This window comes from Danio rerio, chromosome 5, assembly GCF_052040795.2.
Source record: "Danio rerio strain M-AB ecotype USA chromosome 5, GRCz13ab, whole genome shotgun sequence".
Taxonomy (NCBI): Eukaryota; Metazoa; Chordata; class Actinopteri; order Cypriniformes; family Danionidae; genus Danio; species Danio rerio.
Window position 1 is genome coordinate 39025856 of NC_141025.1, and position 27635 is coordinate 39053490.

Genomic DNA, 27635 nt, shown 5'->3' on the forward strand with positions numbered 1-27635 from the left:
CTTAAATTTCAAATGTTCAATATTCAAGTTATGAAATTCAAATTCAAAATAAGGATTTTAAATTCAAAACATCAAAACAGCATACAAAAAAAAAACAAAAATTACAATTGTGTTTTACAATTGTTAAATTACAATTGTGAATAATTCAAATTGCCACAATTCAAATTCAGATTGTTTTGGCATATTATCAGCTCCATAATATGCAGATAGAAGCTTCTAACTCTAAAACATAATTTTCCGCTTGGTATTATAAGGTTCTATCTGGCAGATCATTATTGAAGCATAACTTTTCAACAAATACAATTAGTCTGCTTATCATTAATTAAAAATTTAAGAATTGCTGTTCTAACAATATGTTGAAGTTTGAGAAAGTATAAATTTTGCTTTTTATAACATTAATGTTTAGGATGATTATTTTTTCTTCCTTTAAATTTAACATACAAGGCTGTGCTAAAAATTTTGTTTAGTGCAGATGTTAATTTTGTGTAATAATATTTATAAAATTGTATGCTTTATATGAATTGTTGAATAATGTGCCCCAGGAATTAAATTAAGAATTTGTCCTTCAAGGACTAATATCAAATTTAAATACTTGATAAGAGAACAGAAATGAGCAAATCAGTTTAATAAACACTGAAAAGTGATTCACTGACTATATATGTACACAAATAAAAAATATTTCACATTTAGTAATTAAATTTTTAATAAAAACATTTTCTTTTCAAAAATGTAAAATGTAACATTTCATCTAAATGTCAAAAAATTCTTCGAAATTATCACATTTACATACATCTTCTCAGTTTTTTTAAAAGCTTTTCTCCTAAAAAAGGATTTGGTTATGTTCTTTATGTGGTATAATGTTCCCTTTTGCCTAGAAAACAAGACTGACATCAAGCAGTGAAAGCAAATAAACTTAATTTCACCAGTCACAAGCGTCCCGCATTGACGCCAGCAGTTCAACATCTGGGGTCTGATAGTCAATAAAACCATCTGCTTCAAGCCCACATACTGATGATCAACTCCTCTTTTGATTTGAATTATACATATAATGTTTTATTTCATATAATATATTTATATTCGGTAACACTTTATTTTGATCGTCCATTTGAGTATTAGTAGACTGTCTGCTCGATATCTTTTGATACTGCTCTTTCAACAGACTTTTAAAGACAAAAGGAAACTTTGCAAGTACATATCAACTTACACTAATCCTAACCCAAACCCCAACCTAACAGTCTACTTAAAAAATGTAATGAGAATTCATTGGCATGTAGAAGCAATGTAACTTAACTCAACCATCAAAATAAAGTGACCTTATATTTTTAATGAAAATCTTATTTAGGTCAATTTAAGTAACATGTTTATTGTTCATCCAGTTACTGTCCACTTGCTTTTTATCCAGTTACTGTCATCTTGGTTTTTTTTTTAAGATCCAGATTTCACAACATGCATCATGAAGATAAATGAAGAACTTCTGTAAAACTGATAGAAGAAAGTTTTTTTTCCATAACTATACCATTATAAAATCAAATTTCAAAACCTATTCCTGACAATCCCTGCCATAAATCAGCAATAGTGAAAGTGCCCTACAAACATTAAGGGGGATTTCTTGTGTCCTCTTTACAAGAAAACAGAATCAATTAATTATATGAAAATCTATCCTCACTATCCTTCAGCTTAGTCCCTGATTTATCAGGGGTCACCACAGCGGAGTGAACCAACAATAACTCTGGTACATGTTTTACACAGCAGCTGCCCTTCCAGTCACAACCCATCAATGGGAAACACCCAAACACTTTCCTGTTTACACACATATATTATATTGTGTGACAAACATAACTGAAATTGCATGAGAAAACCCCAACTCGTGATGCATAAAATTAGTGAGTTGTAATAACCCAAATTTGCGCTGTAAAAACAAATCTATAAAATGTATGGCATAAGCCACTACAGCTGTGGTTTCAGTATTTAGCCATTAAAAAAGGCATAAACATATAAAAATGAACAGCACACTACCATGTTTTATCTTTTTTTTTTACGTTTGTACCTTGAACCTTTGTAATACACAGAAAAACCCCCACAAAAAGATGGTGAAGAAAAAGACAGAGGAAACGTAAAGATTTTACGTTTTGTCAGTTTAGTGGCTAACTCGTATGAATTTGTACGAGTTCAGTTGTAAGAAAATGTACGATTTTAAAAAGGAGCCATGGCACCTAACCCCACCCCTAACGCCAACCGCCATTGGGTAATAAGCAAATCGTACTAAATAGTTCAAATTAGATCATACAAATTCATACGAATTAGCCACTAAATCAAAAAGTTACGAATTGCCGTGAGATTGTGTTGGTCAAAGCTCAAGCAGAGAAATATTAATATCTAGAGAGGGTTCAGTATCAACTACTAAACACCATCATGGTAACAAACATTATGGAAACATTCTGTTAACCACTGTAACAAATTTTAACTGTAGCTTTTTTCCAGTAAACTATTTCGTAATTAGAATCATGGATTTATTTTTAACAAAATGTGCAAAATATGGACAAACATGAATGTAAAAAGTAAAAACAAATGGCCAAGTGGTTGAGTTTGTCCATATTTTACTCAAATTTAAATTGAAAAAAACTGCTATATATTAAAATGCGCCAACTTTTTAAAATTAAAATTACAAATATTCTAAAAGCTGTTGATATGAAATTCAACCACATTTTTATAAAAACCCAAACAGTACAACATAAAAACAAAACAAAATAAATCTTGAAAATTTTGTTATGTGTCGCCACCGCAGGCGACGCAGTGGCGCAGTAGGTTGTGCTGTCGCCTCACAGCAAGAAGGTCGCTGGTTCGAGCCTCGGCTGGGTCAGTTGGTGTTTCTGTGTGGAGTTTGCATGTTCTCCCTGCGTTTGCGTGGGTTTCCTCCAGGTGCTCCGGTTTCCCTCACATTCCAAAGACATGTGGTACAGGTGAATTGGGTTGGCTAAAATGTAAAGTGTATGGTGTGCGAATATGGTGTGCGAATAAGTGTGTACGGGTTTCCCAGTGATGGGTTGCGGCTGGAAGGGCATCCGCTGCATAAAACATATGCTGGTTAATTCCACTGTGGCGACCCCAGATTAATAAAGGGACTAAGCCAAAAAGAAAATAAATGAATGTATAACAATGTAATGACACAAGGAGAAAGTACTGAAATACTTTGGTGATAGCTGCTTAAAGACTCCTCTCATATGGAGAATGAGGTCACATGCGTTGATCACGTGTGATTTTTTTTTTTCACAGACTTCAACAGATTGTACATTTCTTGATGGTTCTGTGTCTGGTCTCGTCTATCAAATCTGATTTTTAATTTGTATTTTCTATTGGATTCAAGTCAGGTGATTGGCTGGACCATTCTACAGCTTGATTTTCTTTCTCTGAAAGCATTTGAGAGTTTCCTTGGCTGTGTTTTGGATCATTGTCTCACTGAAATGTCCACTCTGTTATCATCTTTATCATCCTGATGATATAAATGTTAGAGTGAAGCAGCTGATAATAATTGACAATGACAAAGAACTGCTGAGAGATTTCAGCTGCTGTCTGGGCTTTCACTGTCTTTCTACGCCTTCATTCTTCATGTGTTCAAAACTTTAGTCCTGTGTCATTTCATTTTATTACAAATAGCTTAATTTATAAGTAATTAATATTATTTTATTTGCAGATATTGATTTATTTGGTTGTTACCAACATCTGGTGTAAATTTCAAGTCAGCTGCACCTTTAGAAATATCTTTTCTGAGAAAAATGGTGAAGTGTTGAATACTTCTTTTACCCTGCTGTATATAAACAGAAATTACCACAGTAATTTCCAATGAAAATCAAAGTGCTAGTCTCTGCAACCAGACTGCAAAGTAAGTGACACTACAGAATTGTCTTTGATTAAAGTTTTCCCTTTGAATTTTTTAGGTTTATTGCACAGTTTTATGTAATCTTACTTAAAGTGTGATTTCTAATAGAAGAGCTGAATGAATGAGGAAAGTACCAGATGGTGATTGTTTTCACACCTGCATAACCCACTTTTGTTTTTGTTTTGTTTAATTTTTTTCTTGATTGAGAAGTTTAGTCAGCATAATCTTCACCTTACATGAACCACAATCATGCGACATGACACCAACTGTCTCTGGTCCACCAGTATGACACCAGCACCCCTGAGCGCCGATCAGAGGCCGGATGGGGCGATTGTTTGTTGAAATGTACTTTTTTTATTTAGTGGACAGTCATTTGTGCCAATTTTCCAGCTTTCTCATTTGGGCTTACAATAGTAGGTGTTTTGAAACATCAGATGTTTATTCTATTGCTGGACGTCCAGAGGCAGAGGGGAGGGGGCATTTAGATGGGGTGCAGGGGTTATGTATAAAAGGCAGAGTCTGAATGAGGGTGGAAGTGTCTGGACCTGAAGAAAGTTAAAGAGCAACGATGCATACAGTCAAGCTGCTCTGTGTGGTGTTCTCTTGCCTCTGCGCCATCGGCTGGGCTTCTCATCACTCTCATCGGCAGCCATGTCGTAAGTGCTTAATTTTTTTTTAAAGTAGTTTCTTTAATATTGCTGCATTTTCTCAATTAAATTGGTCCAAAATGAGTATGACAATGTTTTTAAGAGGCTGCTGACAAGGCATAAATGTCATCTATCTCGTTTCTTTTACAGATTCACCACAGCTGACCAGTGGAACGATGAAAGTGGTGAGTGAACAACATTTTAAAGACATGATTGATGATTTTAGAAGTGCAATATTACTGTGCAAGAAGAACGCTTTAAAAAATGCTTTGTCTTGCAAACAAAAGCAAGGCCTGATTTATTCACTGATTCACTGTAAACAATCTAATTCAGTAAAGAGTGCACAGATTTTCCGATTGTACATAAACTACACCGTAAAATTATGGTTGTCTTAAATTTTGAAACTGGATCAATAAATTAACCTTATGAGTCCATTGAACGTATATTATGTTAAACTGACTTAAAACTGCTTGCATAACTTATACAATTAAGTTAGAACATGATTGTCTTGGTTTTATAAGTTGCAATGAACTAAAAACATATGTTGTCATGACTATGTAATCATATATTTTTTTACAGTGTAGGCTCTAGAAAATAAATGTCATTTCAACATACATTTGGGTAAAATATTTACAAGTTAACAAATGGGTTTCAGTTTTTTTTTATTTAGTTTTTGAAAAAAAAAAAAACAACCAAAGATGTAACCTAGTGATTGGGTTTGTCCATATTTTCCCCAAAACTGTGTTGAAACAACCCATCATTTCTTTTTTAAAGTTATTTAAAGTGTTAATATTTGTTTTACTATGAACTTTAACTTGCATTTACAAATGTTGTTTGTGTTTCAGAAACATGCCTAACACTAACCATTACTGTATAACTGAACACTTTCAATCTTCTCTTTTGTTCCACGTTCTAAACACACATTCAGGTTTCCACAGGGGGTCATGACCTTGCATCTGGAGAGTTCAGTTATGACTCCAAAACGAATAAATTTCGTTTTGTTGAGGACACCACTCACGCGAACAAAACTTCTTATATGGATGTGCTCATACATTTTGAAGAGGTGGGACGACTCAGCAACTCTCTCTCTCTATTCCTCTTCCTCTTTCAGCTTGTGACTCACCAGTTTTGTTGATGCTTTTTACAGTCAAAACATTAAAGAATTTTTTTTCGCACAGGGTGTACTCTATGAGATAGACAGTAAAAATGAGAGTTGCAAGAAGGAGACTCTGCAGTTCCGCAAGCACCTGATGGAGATTCCCGTTGATGCCACTCACGAGTCTGAGAGTTACATGGGTAGCCCCTCTCTCACCGAGCAGGGACTCAGAGTTCGTGTGTGGAACGGAAAGTTTCCTGAACTTCACGGTCCTTACTTTTTGTACCCCTATTCGGTTAATTGATTGCTTTTATGTATAAAAATTAAAGAAAGCATGTTTACTTTTTGAGTTTCTGATTTTTTTCAGCTCACTACTCTCTGTCTACCACCTCCTGTGGCTGTTTGACGGTCTCTGGCTCCTACTATGGCGAGAAGAAAGATCTTTTCTTCAGGTATTCAAACAGCGTTCTTTACATGTTATTGTTTCAGCTTTGTATGCCAGTCAGTACATTGTGCTGTTTTCTGCTTTAGCTTCTTCGGTGTTGAAACAGAAGTTGACGACCTTCAAGTATTTGCACCTCCGGCCTATTGTGAGGGTGTGTCATTTGAGGAGGCTCCAGACGATCACAGCTTCTTCGACCTGTTCCACGACTGAAGAAAACACACAAGATGACCTGCAAACTGCCAACAATGGCTACATACAATAATAAAAAGAGCATTTAATTACAAATATTTCCTGTATCCATCTCTCTTTCTTCAGAAAATGCTTGCACTTTCTATCTTACCTTCTTTTTTTGTCTTTTGCAATTTGTTTCTGCACTCTAATGAAGTCAATAAAGATGAGCTTTCGCTGAAATCCTTCTTGATGTTTGTTTGTAAATTGAAAATAATCACAAAGCTATGTGAACAAAGGGTCCTTCAAACAACAACAATTCTAAAACTTTGGAAAAAGGGAAAAAAGTTACTAAAAACTGCATACACAAAGGAAAATGAACAGAATTAACTAATAAACTAAGGGTGTTTTGATGTAACATACAATAGTTTAAATGTGTGTAATAATTGGATGGAGGAAAAAACTGAACATCACTCTTGATCTACCAGTTAGTTACTTGGTTATTTAGTGAATGAAGTGTTTGTTGGACTGTTTGTTTTGATAAGAAATCCTGTATATTAAGAAATCACACAGCTTATTTATCTGTGCTAAAGCCTTCGTTTTACTGTCTTTAGACTTTCTTAATATTAAACATAATTTCACTAATATCTGTTTTTGCAACGAAACTGTCTTTTAATCTGTGCAGATTAAAAAAATAAGATAAGACTTGTATAGGTGCCACGGTGGCGCATTGAGTAGCACGATCACCTCACAGCAAGAAGGTCGCTGGTTCAAGCCTCGGCTGGGTCAGTTGTCAATCCTATGTGGAGTTTGCATGTTCTCCCTGTGTTCGCGTGGGTTTCCTTCGGATGCTCCGGTTTCCCCCACAGTCCAAAGACATGCGCTATAGGTGAATTGGGTAAACTAAATTGTCTGTAGTGTATGAGCGTGAATGAGTGTGTAAGGAGGTTTCCTAGTGATGGGTTGCAGCTGGAAGGGCATCTGCTGCATAAACCTATACTGGATAAGTTGGCGGTTTATTCTGCCGTGGCGACCCCAGATTAATAAAGGGACTAAGCCGAAAAGAAAATACATAAAGACAAGTATACCAAAATTATTCATTAATTTAACACACTAATTTGCCATGAAGTGGTTTTGGATGGAATGGGGAAGTCTTAATAAATTAAATAAATGAAGTACATAAATAAATAAACAAACAAATAAGAATGGTGCTTATATAATGTATAAAAAACAATAATTGTACAGCAAAAAAACTTATCATTAGGTAGGTGCATGAAAGTATCCCTCTCACTTTATTTATCTGTCTAATTTTTCTTTGCTTTTCTGTCCAACAATTATGTTAAATTGCTTACAGAATATTATTATTTTTTTCTTTGAAAAACTAAATCAGTCCATCATTGCATGTTTTTTTGGCTAAAATGACTGAGGGTAGGGTGTCTGTGTAGGCATATATGTTTGGAGAAAAAAGTAAGTTAAATTAAGTTATTAATAAATTAAGTTATTAAATAGAATATTATGAAAAATAAGTATGATCAAAATTGGTTAAGATAAGTATAAATCAAACAAACCAAGTCATTAATAAATTAAAAACAAACAGCCTATTTGAATTTGAATAATTCAAATAAATGAAAATAAATATGTAGGCCTAAGTAAGATTGTAAATTGCTAAAACTATTATATAAATTATAAACGGAGTCACCAAAAACGATATAGCCTATGTCTTTTGTATGTCGCTCGAGGATGCTGCTCTGCTTCAGTTTCCCCTCAGGTTGTTTTTGTTGCTGGTTGGTGAACCGCGCACGAGCGCCTGCCCACCGGAACTAGCGGTGCACTTGACACATAATTGTACTGTACACTTCATCTTAACAATGGCTATAGCGCGGGTAGCGACTGAATATGTGTTTTCTGATTTCTTATTGAAAGAGCAGAGTGATTCTAAGTATAAAGGCGTGCGGCTGGAACTGGCCACAGACAAACTAGTCAGTTTTATCGCGGTCGGGCTTCCTTTGTTACTCATCTCACTCGCCTTTGCCCAAGAAGTCTCTGTGGGTCAGTAAAACCATTTTTATCATCGATACAGTGATTTCCGTAAAATGATTGAGTTTGGCAAATCAACTAGATAGACAGATGTGTTTAAACTTTAGTCGATATACTGACTTAAACAGATAAACCTGAAGCCATTTCTCGCTTTTGAGCTGTTCGCTGCTGCTTTAAACACAAAGACTGACAAATGTTGGAAGAAACTCGCTAAATAATCATTCACTTCACCGTCTTTAAACATAATATTGCTTGAATGGCGTGTTTGTTCACGGCTTATTGTACATTATTAAGGCCAATTGCTAATCGGGTTTGTCTGTAAATCCACAATGGGCGCGTCACTGCTGCTGGTGATGATGCGTCAAAACAGATATGCGCGTTCACGGGGAAAAAACATAAGCCAAATGCAGCAGGCGAATCTTTTTTTTGTTTGTTTGTTTTTTGAGCCGAGGCCGTAGTGTTTGTCCCAGTCCACGACAAATTGAATCAGTATCACTTCATAAACCACTCAAACCACAGAGTTAAGCTATCTGTCTCCCTAAAGCACATATCAGATTGAGTGACTGATTTTAATCTAATATCTGCATGATATATTTAACTTCTAACTTGTTGCTTAAAAGTTTCAACATTGTCTATAACCACACTTTATTTTATGGCTGTCATCAGCCTGTTTTTCTTTTTAAACTATAATTATAAAACAAAACAGATATTGTACATTTAAATGGCATTTTTTGTTGTTGAAGACTTTCGTGTTTATAGACCTTATAGTTATTCCATATACAATAGTGCTATTGTAGTATTCATAAATGACAAATAGTACATATTACCATTGTACATTGCTGAAAAAATGGAACTGTTCAATAGATATTTGAGTTTTAGAACAACTTTGATGACAACTGATTTATAAAATGAACATATACAATTTTCATTATATAAATATGAACATATTTATTGACACTGACATCCCTTTTCCCCCCACCCCCCACTGACAAAGTCCAGAATTTGACCCCTATATGAGCTCATTTGTTCTACTTCTGTGCTTCACCATCATGAATTGTGAAAATTTGAGATGAAAGAAGGCTTCATGAAGTTCATGACAAAAATAAATAGATAAATAAATAATAATTATTATTATAATTTTAATTAGGTGGCCAAATACTGACTGAGGAAAGTTTAATGAGCTGGACATTTTTTTACAGTTTTTATTTTTAAACAAGTTTTACCATATTCCTATTTTTTTTAAATGATGCATGATAATAAATTTGTATTTAAAAAAAAAGTTTTATAAAATAAATGTAAATTTTAAAAAAAAATGCTAATCTCATAACAATGTTTATAAAACTGGATAAACTTACAGTTTAAATCCAAATTTGTAAATAAAAACTTTGTAGGAAAAAAAGTATGGTGCGCATTTTGAGAAAAAAAAAAAGTGTGGCTATGATCACCATCCGACAAGGTGATCCAGCAAAGATTAGTTCTTAAAATGTCACTAAAATGCATAATTTATTAGTTAATGAGGTGAATATTAATATTTTTATTATTTAATTTGGATTAATATAGTTATATATTATTATTATTCATTCATTTTCTTGTTGGCTTAGTCCCTTTATTTATCCGGGGTCGCCACAGCGGAATGAACCGCCAACTTATCTAGCATGTTTTTATGCAGCAGATGCCTTCCAGCCGTAACCTATCTCTGGGAAAATATTATTTTTATTATAATTTAATTTAATAAAATAATTAATAAAATATACATGGATTAATATAATTTATTCATCTGATTGTGATTGTGACACTTGCATGGCAATAACAAAAGTGCCCACCAAAAAAAATTGTGCATTAATTTTTCTCACCCTCATTCCAAAGAATGAAATAATGGAATGTTATTTGTATTTCACCTGTGGGACACAAAAGAGGAAATATTAAGAATTATTTCAATTCGTTTTTTGTCTAAACAATTTAAGCAAGTGTTGTTGGGCTACCAGCATTATTAAAACACCTTGTTTCGAAAGTAATAACAGCATTGGATTTTGGGTGAATTATTATAAAGTGTTAACATTACAGTTACTTTTGATAATGTTTCACATAATTATAAAACATTAGGTAGATTTTATAAGCCACGAAGGAAACATTTGCTTCCGATCTCCACCTAATTTGTTATTTGAAAGAGCTGCTCATAAACGTCTATTGTTATGAATTTGGAATTGATGTTTCAAACATTATTATCACACAGCACACATAATGCACTTTCCAAATCTATGCTGCAATAATGAAAGCAATAAAAGCAATTATTATCACATCACTCTTTCTTTCCCTTCAGCTAAGAAAACGACACTTTCTTGTGTAATTCCCCTGTCTTATAGGTACTCAGATCACATGTTTTCCTCCAACTAATTTCACGATGAGACAGGCTGCGTATGCGGACTCTTTCTGCTGGGCTGCAGTAGAGCATCACCCTTCAGAGAATGAGACCTACAGCGCCCCTCTTCATCTACATAAGGTAATGCAGGTTCGTTTTTGGGCGCACATGGACATCATGAGCAGCAAATTAAATTAAAACAGATTCCTGATAAATACCAACGTCTCCTTTGTTTTGTTTGTTAGAATCATTTTCTGAAATTGGTGTTGTACCATCACATGTAAAATTGATTTTTATCAATAATATTTGCAAAAGACAAAAATATTATTCTTCAACACAGCTAACATTTATTAAATATTGATTATTGGTTGAATGTAATATTTGAACACCTTGTCATGGAAAGCATGACGTCTATAGCCAGAAAAACCATTAGATCTTATAATGAAAAATTGTGATCACTTTTTAAAAAATTTGGATTGGAGGAGTAATTATTAATATACTAACCTAACACATTTTTTACATAATAAATAATATAATGATTTATTGATTACATGATACAAATTGTATTGATTTATATATTGATTAATTGTTTCATGCAAATGTTTAACTAATATAAATAAATATAGCTTGAGTTCAATACTAATCAGATATTTTTTAAAAATTGGTGATTTATTTATTTATTTATTCATTTATTTATTTTAATTGAAGTGAAATGTTAAAGGTTACCTTTTATTCAAAAATCATTTGTATAAAGGTTTAGAACACAATTGTGTGACAACATAAAATTGTTAGCATCATGTTTTTTTGAGGTGATTCAACTTTTATCTCAAGTACTATACACAAAAAAAAATTGACTAAAATTTTAAGGCAACAAACTTCAGGACATTTTTGAGTCTACTCAACTTAAATTAAGTCAAGTGCAGTAATTAGGTTGAAATTTGAGTCAACTCAACAATTTTCTGAATATCAAATTTTTAACTGCATAGTTGACTTTAAATTTGAATCAACTCAAAAAAGCTTTGCAGCATGAGGACTAGAGTTTTCAGTTGAGTCAATGTTTTTTTTACTGTGCAGCCTGTACACTTTGATTGGCATTCTGCCATCAGAGTCATCAGAGAAGGGAAAATCCCACCCATTAATGACAATCTCTTCGTCATTAGCATAAACAGCCCTTAGTAAGAAGCAGCCATCCACCATAAGAGTTTTCACATGCTGAAGATAACATAAGCAACTGAGAGGATTATAAATGTGGAGTTTTAGGATGCACAAATGAAGACCGGAGTCTCCATAGTCTGCCTTCTACTGACAGTCTTTTTTTGACATTCTCAGTTTTTTCATTCTAGTCCTGTTACAAATCTGCCACTCTACTGACACTGAGGCGTTTGTAACTCCTCCCTCTTTTGAAAAAAGGACTGGGAACACAATCTCATTTAAATTTAAAGTGACAGTCACCAGAACGGCCCAGTTTTAAATCAAAGCCTAAAAGAAGCAGTTTTAAAAAGTTATAAAAAATTATTTGTGGGGTATTTTGAGCTGAAATTTCTTATACACGTTCTAGTGACGTTAGAGACTTATTTTAGCATCTTATAAAAGGGTCATGATGGGTTAGATTTATTGTGTATGTGAATTGCAATACTGGCACCCGTCACTATGTATTTTGTGTAATTGTAGTTATTGTAAGAATGTAACAATTACATTTTTTTTCTTTGCTTCAGAGACCGTCACAAGTCTGATTATGCTTTTTCCTCTTTATCTTCAGTTCTTCCCTTATATCCTCCTTCTGCTCGCCATCCTCATGTATATTCCTGCTCTCTTCTGGCGCTTCACGGCTGCCCCTTCTCTGTCATCTGACCTCAGTTTTATCATGGAGGAACTCGACCGTTGCTACAACCGTGCCATTCGACTCGCCAAGAGCATCACAACTAAACAAGACAAAGACATCGCTGAAGACCCACACAGGTGCAGCACACTGAACCTTTTCAAATCTCCATGACAACACGAAATTTCTGTTTCCAACTGCACAAAATGTTTGATTCTAAGTGGGTTGGTTGCTACACTCTGAAAATGCTTAAAACGTTTGGGTAATATATGGACAAACCCAACCACTTTTTAAAGTCCACTGCCTACTAAAGTGAAAAAGTAAAGGAAACAATTAGAATGCTGATATAATAGCTCCTAAAATTGTTCAAAATGTAAAAGAATGGTGGAGTTTATAGCATGACCATAAATCATCATAATAATGGCACACAAAGGAAATATCTTTCAGAAAGATTTTTTTTTTCAACAATAATGCAGCTATCTCTAAATCTGTTCTGTAGTACCTCAAAGAGCTCAAGCATTTAAAGCAGCAGACAACAAAACTGCCCAAATGCTATAATGGCATATTGTGTTGATGTGGATCTCAGTATGGTTGTTTATGTTTTTATTCTTGGTGTGAACGAACATTAAAACTGTCATTTGTTATTGTCAGTGCCACTATAGATTTAAAAATATGAATTTCTGCTAATTATTTAAATATGCTAAAACTTATATTTAGACTCTATTTTGAAATGTTTTTTTAGAAACATTTGTACTTTGTACTTCAAGAATTTTACTTAATGAACTTTAAAAAAAACACAAGTTTCAGATGTACAGTGGTTTGTTAATGAGGCCAGCTAGCGAAGTGCTATGCAGGTAAACCTCACTCATCTGACCTCAAAAGTTGCTCTAGCGAAAGATGCTAGAGGCCATGGTCTTTAGCCTTCTTGTTGGAGCAACTGACTCCCATACAAAGAATTGCTGGTTCAATCCTAGCTCAGAGTGGGTTGGGTGCACTAGGATCGGTGGGTTACATGTGGGGGCTCGTCCGGGATGGGAGTAGACGTTTAGCAGGGTGAGTGTAACAGAGGTCAGCTAGCGAAGTGCTATGCAGGTAAACATCACTCCTTTGGCCTCAAAAGGTGCTCTAGTGACAATCACTAGAGACCATGGTCTTTAGCCTTCTTGTTAGAGCAACTGACTCCCATACAAACCGGTCCGATCCTAGCTCAGCGCGGGTTGGGTGCAATAGGCAATTGGGATGGACAGAGGGGACATATCCCCACCAACATCCACCAAACACTGAAATGTCCCTACCAATAATTTAATCGACTTCAAGTAATGCTCTGTAAACACTTAACCAACACATGCACCAAGTCAAGTTTTCTACTAGTTCACCATAATACTATTAACCAAGGCAGTGCAATTAATTACAATTCAGTTTTGATTTTGGTCTCTGTGATAATGAAAAACAATATTACGGATAAAACAGTTAAATTGTATCACACAGCTCTAAATTTCTCGACATTCATACCTCCTCAAGGCCCGACTGCAGTAAAATCATGTTAATTGACTTTTGCAGCATGGGACAGGATTGTTATTTGTATTATTAAGTGTTTATTTGAAATGATTGAGTACTTTAATCATGTTTAAGTGCGAAACAAAATTTGTGCTGTTCAATGCATGCGCTCTAGGAATGTATGTCCCTACTAATGTCAAGAGTAAATTTACACCCTTGGCAGTAGGATCGGTGGGTTACACATGGAGGTTCGTCCAGGATGGGAGTAGAGGTTTAGGGGGGTGAGTGTAACTGAGGCCAGCTAGCGAAGTGCCATGCGGGTAAACCTCACTCCTCTGACCTCATAAGGTACTCTAGAGGCCATGGTCTTTATCCTCCTAGTTAGAGCAACCAACTCATATACAAAGAATCCCCTGTTTGATCCCAGCTCAGAATGGGTTGAGTGCAGTACGACCAGAGGGTGACATTAAAGTCAAATGTGAAACATTGTTTTGGAATATTTTCATGTGTAAAAACTGATCATGTGATTAAATATATATTCATATGAAAATGTTACAACACCACATGTTATATTTGTGTTTCATGAGATTTTCAGGATTCTATTATTAAAAGTGCATTGAAATTTGCTCTATCATAAATATATGTGCTGAGATTGAGTTCTTGCATGCTATATGGTAGGCTTTAATAACCACTCATATGAAAAATGTGAGTCTTGCTGTGCAAATTCTTATATTTTATTCTACCATTCTTACATGAATTCCCTGAATCTTCTGCTGTTGTTTCACAAAATGTCTTTCTCTTTTGCTCTTCCTCTCTTTGTTTGTCCTTCTCTCTTTCTCCCAGTGGTCTTGAATTGACTGAAGCTTGTTTTAAGTACCCTCTGGTAGAGCAGTACTTAAAGACAAAACGGTCATCGTGGGCTTTGGCTGCAAAATATCTGCTTTGTCGGGTTTTAACCTTCCTCACTTTACTGCTGGGCTGCTTTTATCTGACCTACTACATCTTTTGGGTGTCACCCAGCGATCAGTTCTCCTGCCATCTGCGCAGAGGTGTGTGTGCATCTCATACACTTCAGCTGTTAATGTGAGCGCGTGAGGGTGTTTACGTTGATGCTTTTCTGTGTACTTTAATGCTTTTCTGTGTTTGTGTGTCTCCAGGTATATTAGTGAACCAGAGTGAGGTGCCAGATGTTGTTCAGTGTAAGCTGGTGGCAGTGGGTGTTTTCCGTCTTCTAAGCTGCATGAATCTGGTGGTGTATTTACTGTTAGTGCCGGCTGTGGTTTATGCCGGCCTTCAGCCTGCCCGTCAGCATCAGCGTGGTCAGTTCCTACGGCCATACCATTTGCTGCCGGCTTTCGGCCACGTGCTGGATCTGCAGCCTGCGACCCGTCGATATGATGACCTCAGCATCTACCTGCTGTTCCTGGAGGAAAACCTGAGTGAGCTGAAGAGCTACAAATGCTTGCAGGTTTGCGCATGTGTGCATTTAAATGTCTGAAATCAGTGCTTTTTTAAAACCTAATTATAGGTCAAATATGCACAAACACTGTGGGTTTAAGATGTCATTTAAAATGTAAACAATTTAAAAATCTCAATCAAAATCACCCAAATTTGGGTGAAAGGGTTAGTTCACTCAAAAAAAAAAAAAAAAAAAGAACCCCTTGTTTACTCACCCTTAAGTGGTCCTACTGTAGGTGTACATGACTTTCTTTGTTCAGTCGAATCCAGTTTGTCTTATTTCAAAATAATTCCTGGCGTCAGCACCAATAGCAGGCCCGTAGCCAGCCTGGTGAAAGGGGTGGTTCTTTTTTCTCAAAAAGTGGACCTTTTTTGCAATTATACGCCCCATTCTCTTTTGAATTATGAAATTAAAATACTGCATTTTAGTGACATTTTAAGCATTATTCTGAATTAGTTTGTTGAATGGTCCTCATAACCACACTTTTTGACTATTTTAACCAAAATAGTATTCAAATCAATTTTAAAATGGGACCTTTTTATTGGTCATTTTTTGTTGCAAGTATACGGTCCAAGACTTACAATTCTATAAAAGTTTTTTGTAAATTGTTTTCTCCATTAAAAAACAATACAATAGTGAAATATGACTTCTCTTATGTCAGATTGTATGTTTTCATGCACAGCTGGATGTTGGACTCATGAAAAGTAATTGTTTGCATTGCCCAAAACTGATTAGCTGAAGTCACACCGAAGCGACAGCCAATAGACGGTTCCGCTTAGTCTTAAAACCTTTTCGATGGCATTTTTCACTTATTATGATGGCATAGCAGTCAAAATAAGACAAATAAGCTCATGTATGGGACAAATTCTGGAACTTTGTCAGTAAGGGGTGGGTCTTCCGAACCACCCGAACCCCTCTGGCTACGGACCTGACTAGCTTCATGGGCAGTGTGCTGTCATGTATCGATATTATACTTTAGGTGTCCCGAGTGTAAGACCTGGCTAGCAGGTCTTTCCTGAAACGAAACAAATATTCTGGCTTTTATGCTTTACAATGACAGTGATCAGGTATTTCTCCTTAACAGTCCAAAACAAGTCTAATAAAGCGCGTCCATCCATAATAATAAATCCTCACATGGCTCCCAAAGATAAACTAAGGTCTCCTCTATTAAAATTAAGATTTGTTATAAAAATATCTTAATTTTTTAAGTTTACAGACATTGTTTCATAGCTAATTGACAAATGCAGGTTCACCAGAGACTGGGTAAGATTAATTTATTTGTATTTTTACACTGATTGGATTTGACTGAACAAAGAATGTTATTAACAACTAAGATGACTTGAATGCGAGTACAATTTTTGGGTAAACTAACCCTTTAAAAGTACTTTAAGTGATATTTAAAAATAATTTCTGGTCAAGGTGTTATAGTGAGGTGCCTAAGTAAAGCATGCTTCTGTTGATCTGTGTTTACAGGTATTGGAGCTGCTGTCAGAAGGAGGGGAAGCAGCGTTTGACACCATGTGTTTGCTCAGGACTCTTGGACAAGTGAAGACTGACATGGTGGATAAAAGACAAGCTCAAACTGTCAATGGAAATCCAGAGATCGTAATCTCAGAAATAAAGGGTGAGAATGATTTGAGAAAGTGAAGAAAAGACTAGCACTAAATGATTTAAAGTCTTTAGGAGTTTAATTTAGGAGTTGCCTGCATTTTTAGGGCTCTACGAATAAGCTATATAATACAGAATGTCATGCAATTTCTGGAATTAGTACTGTAGTATAAACAATCAAACTGCAACATGAACTATTGTCTATAAATATTAATTAAAAAAATATTTATATATATATATATAACTACTATTTTAGTAATTAGTAATAAAAAAAATATTATTTAAAGTGCCCAGAAAAGCGCTATATAAATGTAAGGAATTATTATTATTATTATAAAGATGATTCCTTAAATTTACTAAGTTTTGTTATGTTAAGTGGTTGTAAACAATTTATTTGGGCTGAATTTAAACAAAAAAAATGAAGTTGAACATTGCTAAATTTAACTAGTTTGTTTAAATTCAACCCATATAAATTGTTTGCAACAATTTTGAATAAATCATTTATTCAGTGTACTAACTAATATAATAAAAAAAACTATTTAAAAAATGAAATTAGTACAAAATAAATTATTACAGCATTTAATGGAAAAAAAAAACTTTTTTTCTTTTGTTTTAATTTTAACAGGAATAAATTTGAATTTGAGAAAAAGTAAAGCTGTTGAATGTAGTTGCAAAATGTTCAGTTGTGGAAGATTAATAATTTCAATCCATTATACAAGCTTTTAAACCATTAAAGTTGAGTCTAGAAATTTTAAAACTGAAAAAGAAAGATGGAATTTTGGGGGGTGGGCGGATTTTTAATTAATGGGAAACTAAAACAGATTTCATAGTAGCCTACATTTGCTTAACAACTAATTTGCCACGAATATGCAACTACATTTGATACACAACATTGGTTTATTTAGAAAATAAATCTAAATTTAGTGAAACACAGTTTGATGAAAGTGTTACATTTTAAAAGTGTTACACAGCTCTAATTAATGAGTGTTTTCTCTCTAGATGTCTCTGTTCTGCTGGATGATGGAGTACAGGCTGACAAAAGCTGCAGCTGTGTGAAGGATGTAAGACAAAGGGTTGTCTAACATTAACACACCCCTCAGTCAAATTACTGACAAAACCCCCCAAATCTGTTTACATTTAACATGTAGGAAATATTATAAACCAATGCTTGAATTTTACACTGAGGTTATTTACTAATCTACTAACTGCAGAACTGAGCTGCATGTTGTTCTATGCCTTACGTTAATAACAACTGGATGAATGTTTTATAACTCAATGTAGTTATTACTATTTATGAGGTTCATGAAATGCTATTGTATGCATTATGACAGCAATGTTTACAACATATATCATATTAAGATGTCACTAGCAACTAACTTCTGCCAATGTTGCTTCTTGGAAACCAAAACCCTTAACAATGCCTTTAGACGACTTTCGCTGTGCTTATTTAAATGGCGGGTTTCATGCTCATTATGTACAATCTCAATTAAAATTCAGGAAGAGTAGTACTGCATCCATCTTTTTACTTAAAATCTTTAGTTTCTTATTATTATTTGCGAGAGGAATTTGAGATCTGAAAATGCGTACAAAGCAGAAACAAAAATTGAAAAAAAAATGTAGCTCCCGAGACATATTTTGCTCTAAGAAATGTATATAGGGTTACGTAAACAGAATGAGTCTGGGTTGACATTTGCTCTGTTCTTCTCTGAGATAAACATCCACTTAGTTTTTTGTATTTTGGGAGATGAAGGTGATGAATTGGCATGTTGTAAATCCAACAGCTTTAATCTCTCATTTAAATTGCATGTGATAAACCAGACGTGTCGCCATGGAAATATAAAAATGATGTGTCAAGGGTTATATTAAATATTGTTGAACATGCTCAATGTCACTTTAAAACCCTTTTAAAAGGGCTCACTGCTGTGTTCATCTGCTTGCTCTATCAGGAGATGTGACAATATAAGGAGTTCCACTCTTCATGATGTCAGCTAGAGCCACACACACAAAAAATCCAAAAGCATCATGTTCCCGATAGTATAATTCTTGACAAAGAAATATTGTCGTACATGCCAAATCATTTTTAACCCTTGGTCTATGGTTTACAGAAGAATCCAACTCTAAATATCTCTGAATACAGAAATTCTACGATATCATTTTCCCCCTTAAACATTCCAATGTACAGCATGAAAAAAATACTGTGAAGTCATCTATAAGTCATATATTCATTATAAACTGTTTTTACATAAACCATTTGACTTAGGCGTATTATCTTGTATGCATCATGTGCTTGCAAAGTAAAGAAAATGGGTTTGTTTCTCCAAGGCAACATCATAAAAACAGGGCAAAGACATATTAAGAGATATAAGAAGAGATATACTCATTTATTATGTCTTTTCTGATGCAGGCTAGCCCAGGGTAATAATGCTTCATGTAACCCACTGCCTAACTATCTAAAAGCAATAAATATGCAAACTATATTGTATATATAATGTATAGATGTATATTATATTTCACTGTGTTATGTAAAATATTTTGATTTTTTAGTGTTTGTTTATGGACTTTTATGTAATTGTTGCTTTCATGTCTTGTTACTCCAAGTTCGTCTGAGCTGATATAGAGTTGCATGTCTTCAGAGGTAAGCACAAAGTTTGTCAAAGAAGTTGCAAATAAATTTCTTTAAAAAATAAAACTAAACATTGGTACTTTTTAAAAACATAATCTACAAGATATTACTTAATGGACTGCATTTGGGAAACAGGGTGTAGAATACAGGTTTTTAATGTAATATAATAAGGACTTCAACTGAACAGTTTCTCCAGAAAACTATTTTCTCTCTGCTACCATGAATTCATACAGCATTGATGTTCAGCTGGTATAAACAATGATTATATACTATAAAACAGCTTTATTAAAGGTTACATTTAAAAATATAATAGTTTTATCAATAATTTATTACTAGTTGTTTAATAATATCAGTTTAACAATAGATTTAATAATAGTTTTAAGAATAATTTTGTAGTTGTGCAAACATCATGTTTAAATATGCTAATGTGGCATTATTTGATTAAATTTGTGCTAATTTGCATACATTTAAGTATCTATTTTTTGAATTTCTTGTAAGATTTTTATGTATTGTCAAACCCGAATTTATTCATACCCCTGAGGTCTGAACAGTTTCAGGCTTGACTTTGTATATGTACACAAAAAGAAATGTATGATCAGATCAGGTGTATTATGTGTGAACATATACCCCTGGAAAGTTTTATATTCACCTTCAGATTAGGAATTTATGCTTATGATTAAATCTGAGGTGCAATGTATGCTGGAGATGTATGCATCAGTGCAGGAGAAAACAGTATTTTGATATAACTGCCTTTAAAAATATGTATTGTATTTGCCAACTATAGATACAAATTGATGAAACGCTGTGAATGTTTTTGTCCACCAGCCTGCAGTGTTTCCACTTAAACTGATTACAAAACAAGAATTTACATTTACTCATCCTCTTGTGCAGAGATGCCCAAAGTAGGGCCCATGGGCCAAAGCTGGTCCATGGTAATCTTTGATTTGGTCCACCATACCATTTAAATAGAGAGGGAGAATGATGGGAAGTTGGTAAGGGTGAATGCCTTTGACAGAGATCGCCATTTTGAGGCTAACAAAACCTTTGGTTTCTTCAAGTAAGGAGCTACAAAAAGCCAACTAGAATTTAATGTTTTATTTAAATGTTGTAAACTAATCAAACTTTTAAAAAGTAAATATTGTCACTTGAAAGATAGAGGACAATGCACAAGACATCGGCAAGCAAATCAAGGCAAAGGTAGGAGCAGCTCGACTAATGTATTCAGCATTGAACTCTATTGTATTATAAATGGGTATACTTATGTTTGTACCTTAATAAGTTCATTATATAATATTTAAAATGATACTGCATCATTAATTGATATGTTTTCTAGTTGTTTTTATATATTAGCAACTAAATTAGGAAATTATCCATAGTAAATTTAATGTAATATGATTTGTTATATTTAACTTCAGCCCACAGTCTAGTTTAGTTGTTGGTCCCTTATGAGAAAAAGTTTGGGCACCTCTGCTCTAGTGCTTGTAAACATTTTTGAGTATCTATAGTTGAACATGAAAGCATTTTTTTGTTTGTTTTTTAAGAAAATGAAGAAAGCTAAAAACCTGTATCCACTGACTTCCATTAAAAAAGCAAATACTAGGGATGTCTATGGTGTCTTTTGTGTTCAACAAATAAGCTAACAAATAGTAACTGCTGACAGAACATTACATTTTGTGTGAATTCCCTTAAATTGTGTTTAAAACTGTAGAGAAATCATCTAATAATAAGAAATTATCAAGAAATAAACACAAAATGATCTAATAGTATACTATAAAATCTTTCAAAATCCAGGCCACTACCCTATGACTAAAACCACACATATTAGGTTTTAAAAAAAAGTCACAATGAAGACGTCACAAACGTTCCTGAAGACTAATGACTCGTCTAACCCCATCTTACCTTCTGCTGTTTCACTCAAAGAAAAGCCACCAGCTGTCTCTGTGATCTGCTCATTCTGTGTAAACTTGTGTTCTCAACAATTAACAATTAACCAAAAGCCTCTGGAGCTGCGTGAGCATCACGATGTGTTTGTCTTCTGTGAGCGTGGCAGTGTCCACGAAGTCAATGTGAATTGGTTGGCCAAACACAGCTAATGTGGCATGTGTGATTGGACAGCCACTTAAAAGTGTTAAAGTGTGTTTACGCACAGGATTGGTTTTCCGCTGAATCAGGCAAAACCAGCAGAACCGATCTAAACTCGAGTATAAAAGTGAGTAGGAGATGCTATTCGTCCCAAAACATCTCCACCACCATATCCACCATTCCTCGCCTCTGCTTCGAGAACAGGTGAGTGTCGAGCGGGATGGTAAATCTACAGAGAATGCGGAGTGTAGCTTGTGTACATGTTTTTGATTAACAGAGATTGTATGTGTGTGTTTGTGTCAGTGTGACCATGGCAGTGTGGCTTCAGGCTGGTGCTCTGTTGGTCCTGTTGGTCGTGTCCAGTGTAAGCACTAACCCAGGCACACCGCAGCACCTGTGTGGATCTCATCTGGTCGATGCCCTTTATCTGGTCTGTGGCCCAACAGGCTTCTTCTACAACCCCAAGAGAGACGTTGAGCCCCTTCTGGGTAAGAAAGTCAAGTAGAGGTGTTTTGACAGTGGAGTAGTAACAGTGGAGTTTTATCATTTTTGAATCCAATTAGCCATCTCCAACTCTGGTAAGAGCACTTTTAGTTTAGTTTAGCGTAGATCATTGAATCAAATTTGACCATTGGCGTCTCGTTAATTTTTTTTTTTTTATAATTTCCCTATTAAGTATATAGCTTGAAAATGATAACTTTACTATTCTTTATTTACATTGTGGACTAAGACCAGTGGAAATTAAATGTTGCTGCTTTCTACACTGTAAAAAGCGATTAGTTGCCTTAACGTAAAAGAGGAGAGTAAAAGTAAAATCAACGGTCACACTTTATTTTGATGGTCTGCTTGGTACATTGCTTCTACATGCCAACTAATTCTCATTATCATGTCATATGTAGACAGGTTGGGTTTAGGGATAGAATTAGTGTAAGATGACATGTACTTGCAAAGTTTCTTACAGTCAGTTAAATGTCTGTTGAGGGAGCAGTATCAACAGATAATAAGCAGACAGTCTACTAATACTCAAATGGACCATCAAAATAAAGTGTTACCAAATCAACTTGTTGCTTTTGCGGTTGGTTTACTCACTTTTTTAAAGTAAAGTTACTAATCGATTTTTACAGTGTAGGTTAATGTCATTCTAGCATAATAATAGAGTAACTTTGCCACCGTATCATGGCTGCAGCCATGGTTCGGGAACAAAGTAACTTTCCTAGTTAGCCTAATTAATCTCCACTGTAAAAATATTTGTTAATTAAAATGTAAAAGTTTTTGGTTGACTTATGAATTGCATTATGGGATGTTGATCTGCCGCATTTTGATGTTAAATATTCAACTCCAACATTCAACAAAGTGACTTTTGTTGACATTTTAGTAGTTTCAAATAATATAATGTACAGTTGAAGTCGAAGCTGTATTATCAGCCCATCTGCTTATTTTTTCCCCAATTTTTGTTTAACGGAGAGAAGATTTCTTCAACAAATTTCTAAACACAATAGTTTTAATAACTCATTTCTAATAAGTGATATTTTATCTTTGCCATGATGACAGTAAATAATATTTGACTAGATATGTTTCAAGACACTTCTATACAGCTTAAAGTGACATTTAAAGGCTTAACTAGGTTAATTAGGTTAACTAGGCAGGTTATTGTATAACGATGGTTTGTTCTGTAGACTATCAAAAAATATATAACTTAAAGGGGCTAATTATTTTGGCCTTAAAATGTTGTTTAAAAATTGTAATAACTGCTTATATTCTAGCCAAAATTAAACCACATAAGACTTTCTATAGAAGAAAAAATGCTATCAGACATACTGTGAAAATTTCCTTGATCTGTTAAACATCATTTGGGAAATATTGAAAAAAGAAAACTAATTTAAAGAGGGTTTCATAATTCTGGTATAAGTAATACATAGAGAAATAAGTTTGTAAAAGAACAGAAAATGTACTGGCAGTTTATTGCAAGGTGTTTGTATCCTTATACAGTATATACGACACTGACCCCCACAACATAACTATAAGAAATGTTAATAAAAGTCACCTTAAAAACCTTTTCAAGGTAAAAGTTGTTTGAAGAAACACCAAGGTCTCATAATGCAAACTAAACGGGGAAATACAATAAAAGACATATATCACAAATTATGCAAAACTGGTAATGTACAGATAATTTTAGTGTAGAATTTTTTTTTACTGAACTACTAAAAAGATACTACTATCTTTCAAAATATTTAGAAAATATCTAATATAATGGCAAAACAAAAAAAAAGTAAGTTATTAATTTAAATTTTTTTTTTTTTTAAATCTGTTAAAAATTTATTTGGAAATAATTCAATTTTAATAACTACACTAAAAACTATATGGACAATTAGTCCTGACAACATATGTTCTTAGGTTATTGTAACTTATTAAACTAAGTTAATCATGTTCTAACTTAATTTATGCAAGCAGTTTTCAGTTTTAAGTCAGTTTAACATAGTATAAGCTCAATGGACTCATAAGGTTAATTTGATTTAGCTTAAAAATTTAAGGCAGACAGGATTGTTTTTTTACAGTGGGATAATAATTACAGTCTTAAACTATGTAAAGTTTAGGCAATCAAACTGTTTGAGTTTTGATTTTTTTTTTCTAGCAATTTGCTATTACATGTTTGTTAATCTTTGACTTTGTTAGAAAAAAGTGTAACTAAAGGCGATATATTGAACCCTGAATAGGTCTGATTTCATTGTCTGTGCAGGGAACTACAAAGAGCCAGCAGTGGTAGACTAATATTAAGCTAGACTAATGTCAGGATTTTCCCTATTGTTGTGTTTTTTCAGGTTTCCTTCCTCCTAAATCTGCCCAGGAAACTGAGGTGGCTGACTTTGCATTTAAAGATCATGCCGAGCTGATAAGGAAGAGAGGCATTGTAGAGCAGTGCTGCCACAAACCCTGCAGCATCTTTGAGCTGCAGAACTACTGTAACTGAAGAGATTTGCCCACCGCCGATGCCAGAAACACCTGTTTGCACACAGGCCTTAATGCTCTCCGTTTGTTTTTACAGAAAAAATAAAACTATCAAATGATGCTGGAGTTTTTCTGCTACATTGCAGTCTATATTTTCAAAAAAAATCAGCTATTTAAATGAGAAAGAAATGCAGAGGGAGTTTAAATTTGTGTTAAACTGTAATAATCAACATTATTTACATATGTTTAGTTTTGTAAAAAGTCTATACAGAGTATAGGCAGAAAATATTCTCGAAAGCAACACCAATTTGTGTTCTCAAAGCAAAACCACTGATCCATTTTGCAGTGGTGTGATCGCAAGATGATATCATAAAGTAGTATCCCAAATAATGTAATAATGATAATAACAAATTAGTACACTCATTTTAATGAACATTTTTTTTCTTAAAACAAGCTTTGTATTTATATTAATATGATGAACTTATGGAATATTAAAAGTATACTTTAGATTTGACACTCAATAGAAACTCAGTTATTGTAAACATCAATTATAAATAAGATGCTGACCACTATGGGTGTGAATATATGCAATATAATCATCACAGCTGATAGTAAACATACAGTAAATGTATAACCATTCAAAACTTTAAAGTTATAGTTTATAAAATGTATATTTTTAAATATAATATTTTATAATAATAATTATTTATTTATTTATTTAATACAGTTTTTTTTATTCTGCAAGAATGAAAACAAAAATCATTACCCAAAACGTATTCTACTTTTAACTTTCGATCTGAAAATTCAGAGTTACCATCACAGAAATGCATTGTGATGCATTTCTTTCAATCGTTTTAAAGTTTATTTTGTTTAAATAAATGCAGCATTTGTGAACAAGAAATTAAAAAACATCTTTAGTAAAAGTCATTAACATTATTAGCCCCCTGAATTATTAGCCCCCCTGTTTTTTTTGCCCCAATTTCTAAAACATTTCTAAACATAATAGTTTTACTAACTCATTTCTAATAAGAGATTTATTTGATCTTTGCCATGATGACAGTAAATAATATTTGACTAGATATTTTTCAAGACACTTCTATACAGCTTAAAGTGACATTTAAAGGCCTAACTAAGTTAATTAGGTTAACTAGGCAGGTTGGGGTAAATAGGCAAGTTATTGTATAACGATGGTTTGTTCTGTAGACTAAAAAAAATATAGCTTTAAGGGGCTAATTTTGATCTTAAAATGGTGTTTAAAAAAATAGAAACTGCTTTTTTTCTAGCTGAAATAAAACAAATAAGACTTTCTCCAGAAGAAAAAATATGATCAGACATACTTTAAAAATTTCTTTGCTTTGTTAAACAAAATTTTGGGTAATATTTAAAAAAGAAAAAAATCAAAGGGGGATAATATATATACACCCACAACAGTTCTTTTCTTGAATCTGATTGGCTAATAGCTGTGCGATATTCTGCAAATAACAGCACTACTACAGCCTCACCCTGTATAACACAAGAACACTCAACAGTTTGACAAATATTGCTGCTGTTGGACAACATAAAGTACTTTTGAGGCTTTTTTAGAGGCTTTTTTATTCATTCATTTTCTTGTCAGCTTAGTCCCTTTATTAATCCAGGGTAGCCACAGCGGAATGCACCGCCAACTTATCCAGCAAGTTTTTTTTACGCAGCGTATGCCCTTCCAGCCACAACCCATCTCTGGGAAACATCCACACACATTCACACTATGGACAATTTAGCCTACCCAATTCACATGTACCGCATGTCTTTGGACTGTGGGGGAAACAGGAGCACCCGGTGGAAACCTACGCGAAGGCAGGGAGAACATGCAAACTCCACACAGAAACGGCAACTGAGCCGAGGTTCGAACCAGCGACCCAGCAACCTTCTTGCTGTGAGGCGACAGCACTACCAACTGCGCCACTGCCTCGCCAGCTTTTTTAGTAGAGAATGTAATTGTTTAGTTGCAGCTATGCAGTTTATTTATAAGAATAGTGCCTTTTTTATATATTTATAATTTACAAACATCAGATTCAGTCAGAGGTGGGTAGTAACGAGTTACATTTAGGCCTACTTGAGTAAAATTATTGGGTAATGAGTACTTTTTTTAGTACATTTAAATATGTGTGCTTTTACTCAAGTAAATTATTAGAGAAAAATCACCCTCTTCGCTACATTTGGCGGCGTTCTTCCGTTACTGCCAAGGAAAAAAAATATATGATTCATATTACTTGTTTGCAAATATTGGAGAGGTTGTGTTGCGAGAGGTTGCTATAGAGATGCGTGTCCGCTTTCGGTTAGAGCGCGCGCGCCTTTTGAAATAATGGCTGAAGTCTAGGAAGACGTAAGAGTTTATACTGTGGGCCCGCTCACCATCTGCGGTTCCGTGAGGGACAGTCACACTGTCTCTGCAGTGAGTTTATCGGACCAGGTCACCCAGCCTCAAGTTCAGTCTATGTTTTTACTCCAAGATGTCAACAAGAATAGTTTCATAATGCGATGCACGCCTCGAACTGACATATACATGAGTTACAGCTCCGATCTGAAAAAAAAAAATACGTGGTAAGTGTCAATATTAACCATATTTTTAGACCTTATTAATGGTAACTATGGGATAACTATAAAATAATGGTAACTATAAAAGAAACTGCTTTTTAATGGAATAACTGCCCAGCACACATTAGTCATTTAACCATTTAAACATAAATTTTTAACACACAATTGCTTTAACAGAAAGATATTATCCACACATTTCTATAGTTTTAATATGTCATTTTAATAACGGATGATCTTTGCCATGACAGTACATAATGTTTGAGTTGATATTTTTGAAGATCCTAGATATTTCGTCACCTTAGAATTAAGGTTCTATCTGACATTTTTGTTAAAATTGATTTATTAACAGATAGAACCTTATTTCTAAGGTGACGATTTTTCAAGTGACATTTAAA

At 34.1% G+C, this 27635-nt stretch overlaps 3 protein-coding genes across 4 annotated transcripts; all 3 read left to right on the plus strand.

Annotated features, from left to right (window-relative positions):
* The first annotated feature begins 4410 nt into the window (after positions 1-4410).
* On the plus strand, positions 4411-6476 carry epd (ependymin). The gene is made up of 6 exons (NM_131005.2): positions 4411-4533; positions 4675-4709; positions 5453-5587; positions 5703-5889; positions 5988-6072; positions 6152-6476. Exons 1-6 carry the CDS (start codon positions 4446-4448, stop codon positions 6273-6275), a joined length of 654 nt encoding a protein of 217 aa, NP_571080.1. The 5' UTR covers positions 4411-4445; the 3' UTR covers positions 6276-6476.
* Positions 6477-8032: 1556 nt separating this feature from the next.
* panx1b (pannexin 1b) lies at positions 8033-19706 on the plus strand. Of its 2 annotated transcripts, NM_001100030.2 has the most exon segments (7): positions 8050-8282; positions 10634-10770; positions 12389-12588; positions 14789-14994; positions 15103-15413; positions 16878-17028; positions 18012-19706. In NM_001100030.2, coding segments are annotated over 7 exon segments (1269 nt in total). In that variant the 5' UTR covers positions 8050-8101; the 3' UTR covers positions 18095-19706.
* Positions 19707-21884: 2178 nt separating this feature from the next.
* On the plus strand, positions 21885-24782 carry ins (preproinsulin). The gene is given in 3 exon segments (NM_131056.1): positions 21885-21921; positions 22021-22205; positions 24537-24782. Coding segments are annotated over 2 exon segments (327 nt in total). The 5' UTR covers positions 21885-21921; positions 22021-22027; the 3' UTR covers positions 24686-24782.
* The last annotated feature ends 2853 nt before the right edge of the window (positions 24783-27635 follow it).

Coding starts and splice junctions, on each gene's coding strand:
- epd (NM_131005.2), top strand. CDS start 4,446: ATGCATACAGTCAAGCTGCTCTGTGTGGTGTTCTCTTGCCTCTGCGCC. Junction 5,588..5,702: donor TGCTCATACATTTTGAAGAG/GTGGGACGACTC, acceptor TTTTTCGCACAG/GGTGTACTCTATGAGATAGA. Junction 5,890..5,987: donor AAAGTTTCCTGAACTTCACG/GTCCTTACTTTT, acceptor GATTTTTTTCAG/CTCACTACTCTCTGTCTACC.
- panx1b (XM_087252569.1), top strand. CDS start 10,736: ATGAGACCTACAGCGCCCCTCTTCATCTACATAAG. Junction 10,771..12,388: donor CCCCTCTTCATCTACATAAG/GTAATGCAGGTT, acceptor CTTTATCTTCAG/TTCTTCCCTTATATCCTCCT. Junction 12,589..15,102: donor ATCGCTGAAGACCCACACAG/GTGCAGCACACT, acceptor GTGTGTCTCCAG/GTATATTAGTGAACCAGAGT.